The 4,056-nt window shown below is 47.2% G+C and overlaps 1 protein-coding gene across 1 annotated transcript; it reads left to right on the plus strand.

Annotated features, from left to right (window-relative positions):
• Positions 1-2,116: 2,116 nt before the first annotated feature.
• On the plus strand, positions 2,117-4,033 carry LOC119344373 (the record flags this gene model as incomplete). The annotated part of the gene is made up of 3 exons (XM_037614829.1): positions 2,117-3,140; positions 3,242-3,436; positions 3,896-4,033. Coding segments are annotated over exons 1-3 (471 nt in total), but the record flags the coding sequence as incomplete, so codon positions are not given.
• Between the last annotated feature and the right edge of the window lie 23 nt (positions 4,034-4,056).

Consider the following 4,056-nt stretch of genomic DNA (forward strand, 5'->3'; position numbering starts at 1 on the left):
GTGGCATACCCGAAGAGAGTAAATGACGCATTGCATATTTTAGCAGCGTGTCAGGACTAAATAACTGATTTTATAAAAGTAAAATACAATGTACTAGGAAGGAAATGCAGGAGGAACACACTTAATAGGGAGATGAGAGCACTGCTTTTTGTCATTCTAGATGCTAGCACCCGCCAATTTACATTTATGTTAGTTTATTTCATTGATCATCTACGTAGTTTCCTTCATGTTACATGTATATTATGAATTTAATAAGATGGTTGTATGCATCGCTTGACGCAGAGGCCGAAGGTAATCATCCTTTTCGAGAAAAAAAATTGCATGCATAGTATGGATTTAGGTACCGGATATAAGGTACACAACCTTGGACGTGGCAATTTGAGGATTGACCGGTCATTGTCCACAAATGCGCCCCGGACATATAGGATGCCAGATTTGGTGTGCCTTGGTGTAGATGCTCTTAGATTGGATATATATGACATAGATGTAAGTTACAAAACTTGCATCAACAATTTTTAAACTTACACCGATAAGTTTTGAAACTTACACCATGAGTTCTAAATAAATCTTAAAAACTAATTTGAGTCGTGTATCTCCAGTCTGACGGCTCAAGTTGGTGTTTTTCTATTCTTTCACCTCAAGCTGTGGATTTGCTCGTATTTGATCGTAGTTTGTGTATGTTCATGTATTTTCACGTTAGATCCTCAAGGACGGTTGCTATTCTACTGCGCTGGTTCTATGAGGCCTTAGCACGATGACTTTCAGACTGTTTGCTATAACAAGTTTTGCTCGGCTCTGGTGAGGGAGGTGCAATGGCGGCGACGTGCCTTTGGCTCGTTTCAGTTCTTATAGTTGTCACTAGATGGTCTACCAATCTGGATGTATTTTTTATTATTTCTGGGTTTGTTGTGCTGCCATAATTGAAGATGAATAGATTGAAAGTTTTCTCGCGATGAAAAGTTGTTTGTTTCTATTGTAGTTGTCTACATAAAACAGTGTTCAATCTAATGTCAATTTGCGAGCCAGCTGCAGTAACAGTTAGCAGTAACAAACAACTTGAAATTCTCTCTGTCAGTTTGACGAGTTGATCCTTCCAGCAAATTCCCCTTGACGAGTTGATCCCCGTGCGCCGAGTCAATTGCAAGAAACCACCATATTTACGATTAGGTTTGCTGAAAATCACCAACTCGTTAATTCATTGGAAAAAACACCAGAAAATTTGTTAAGTCGTTGCAAAAAACACTGATCGGATGATTTAGCCCATTTAATCACTTTCTTACAAGTGAGGCCAGATTGTAAAGAATTGACTTGGCAAAAAAATAACAAATACACCCCTAGATCTAAAAAACAAAAGCAATCAGACCCTTCCCCGTGAAACACTGACGCCTTATCCACTACGCGTCGCCGCCTCGCTGCTGCCATCCGCCGCCGCTATGCTCCGGGCCGGGAGGAGGAGGAGCCCAGCTGGTTCGCGCGCTGCCACGAGGACCTGCCGGCGCCGCACGAGCTCATTCTGCTCTCGCACTGGCTCATCACCCGCGATCTCCCCGCCGCCCTCAACATCCCCACGCAAGGGGCCGGCCCGCTCAGCGATCTTGGCGAAAGGAAATAGCAAGTGAGGTGTCGCCGGGGAACGCATCGATGAGGGACGTCGGTTTCCCTTCGCCGCTGGGGAACACGTCGATGAATGACGGCGGCGGAGGCGGGGGTAGCGCGAGGACGTCGAGGTCATCGGACTGCAGGCGGGAGGAGTTGAGGAGGAACCTGGATGACGTCGCCGGGCTTACCAACCTCTTCTCTGAAGTCCCAGCAGCAGCATTGGTGCTCTTCTTCTTCTTCTTATTGCCATGGCCGTGCTGCTGCTTGGAGTAGCCGGAGAATACCGAGTCTTTGGTGCTCCTGGTACTCGTGCTTGGCCTTGGCGGCTTGGAGGTGGAGGAGCGGTGAGGGTTGCAGAGGCGCGGTGAGTGGTGGTCGATGGCCCGGCCGCTGCTGCTGCCGACGCCGTTGCTGGTGGTGGTTGAGGCGATGACGGAGCAGAGCGGCGGCGGCATGTAGTGGATAGGACGTCGGTGTTGGGAGGATGTGATTGCTTTTATGTTTTAGATCTAGGGGTGTATGTGTTATTATTTTTGCTAAATTATTTTTTACAATTTGATCCCACTTATAAAAAAGTGATTAAACGGATCAAATCATTCTATCCGTGCTTTTTGCAACGATTTAACAAATTTTTGATGTTTTTTACAACAGATTAATGAGTTGGTGGTTTTCTACCAACCTAGCCGCAAATGTGGTGGTTTCTTGCCATTGACCCCCGTGCGGCAGGCCTCCTCCACATACAAACGGACGCCGCGCCCCCGCCGTCTCTCCATGGCGCCGCCCCTGCTCCTCCCTTTCCCCGCCCTTGACCGACGCTCACCGAGCTCCCCACAGCCCCCATGGCGCCGCCGCTTCCTGCTGGATCTCCTAAACAGTCGCGGGCTGGGCGGCGGCGCCACCCCCGGATCTGGAACGGGCTGGGCGGTGTGAACAGGAGCAGCGACGGCCGTCGCTGCCTCTAGTCGGTTGGCCGGGGGCGCGACGTCCTCCGGTAGTTGACCAGCGCGGGGAAGTTGGCGGTTGGTGGCGGACGTTGCCGGCGATTTGAACTACGCGATAGCTTATCAGCTGGACCAGGTACTCATTATACATACTCCTATTAGAAAAGGGAGGAAGGTGGAACGAAGCAGAAATAGCATCAGCTCCATGTCGTCATTATGTGTGCGTACATGGAAACGATGAGAGAAATCTCCAACATGTGCGGCCTACCTTACTACATCATGTCGTCACTATGTGTGAAGACCCACCGCTTGTCCGCAGTAAGCATGTTCGTTGGTTCAGACTCGATCCGCCTGCATATGCAATGTTGTCATGGTGGCAACAGGATGTGATGGTTGTCAAGCAACACGTCAACCTTAATTAGCAAGCCGCCTAGCCAGCATGAGGACTGACATCTTTTCCCCATGGAGTGTCTCCGCCTGACGTCCGTTTCGGGCGCCGCATGCGGCAGGCTGCAGGCGGCGGCGGCGGCCGTCGCTCTCAGGACAGCGGCCAACTCTGACGAGCTCCTCGCCCGCCTACTCCATCATGGCAGAAACCTGGTAAAACTCGTGCAGATACACTTTTGGCTTTTACTGTTAATTCCTTGTATCACTCTCCTCACACTAATAGTTGGTATATACACATCTTTAACTTAATCAAGGTGTTGGACAACACTGACATTCAGCAACCAGATGATGCTGCTGCTGAAGCTCACTTCTTCCTTCCCAATGCCAATTTGAAAGAACCTGCTGAGAAAATGGTCAATGTCCACAGACCTCTTTCTGATCTTCACCATGAAATGGACGATTTCTATCCAGTTTGTTCTGTGATGCCCAGCCAGAGTATTACTGACAAGGTTAGTCTATATTGTACTCCCTCCGTCCCATAATTTAAGACATTTTTTGACTCTAGTATAGTGTCAAAACACGTCTTACATTATGGGACGGAGGGAGTATAATTTATTAGCCAGCAAGGTTCAATTTTATGAAACTATCTGTCACTTTTATGTTAAGAAGCTTTGTTTGCGCATCTCCTGTATTAAATGTGTTTATTTCTGGATGCTTTATTTTCCGCCTGTTCAGTATAAGTAGTCCTAATTAATTTATTGCTTTATAGTATATATGCAACTTCTGTAAGGTTGTCCACTTATACTAGGTAATCTAGGTCTTGGTATGAAAAATTATCTCCACTCTCTATTCTTCCAGTTCTGTGATGCCGATGAGTCTGAATATTTACCTCCAGTTTATTTAGAAGCTAGGTTTGTCAGTTTCATTTTCCATTCCACTTGAGATCTAATTTTGTTCCTGGTGCGCAGAATCACAATGTCATAGTTACTCTGGATCACTCTCAGCAATCAAATGCTAATCCCTCCGGTAAAAAATGTGTGATAATTACGAGCAGACGTTTCACTTCCCCTGTTTCTGCTGCTGACACAACTGCAGAAGCTCCACTTGTAAGTCATTTTTATTTGCTAAA

Source organism: Triticum dicoccoides, unplaced genomic scaffold (assembly GCF_002162155.2).
Source record: "Triticum dicoccoides isolate Atlit2015 ecotype Zavitan unplaced genomic scaffold, WEW_v2.0 scaffold166690, whole genome shotgun sequence".
Classification (NCBI taxonomy): Eukaryota; Viridiplantae; Streptophyta; class Magnoliopsida; order Poales; family Poaceae; genus Triticum; species Triticum dicoccoides.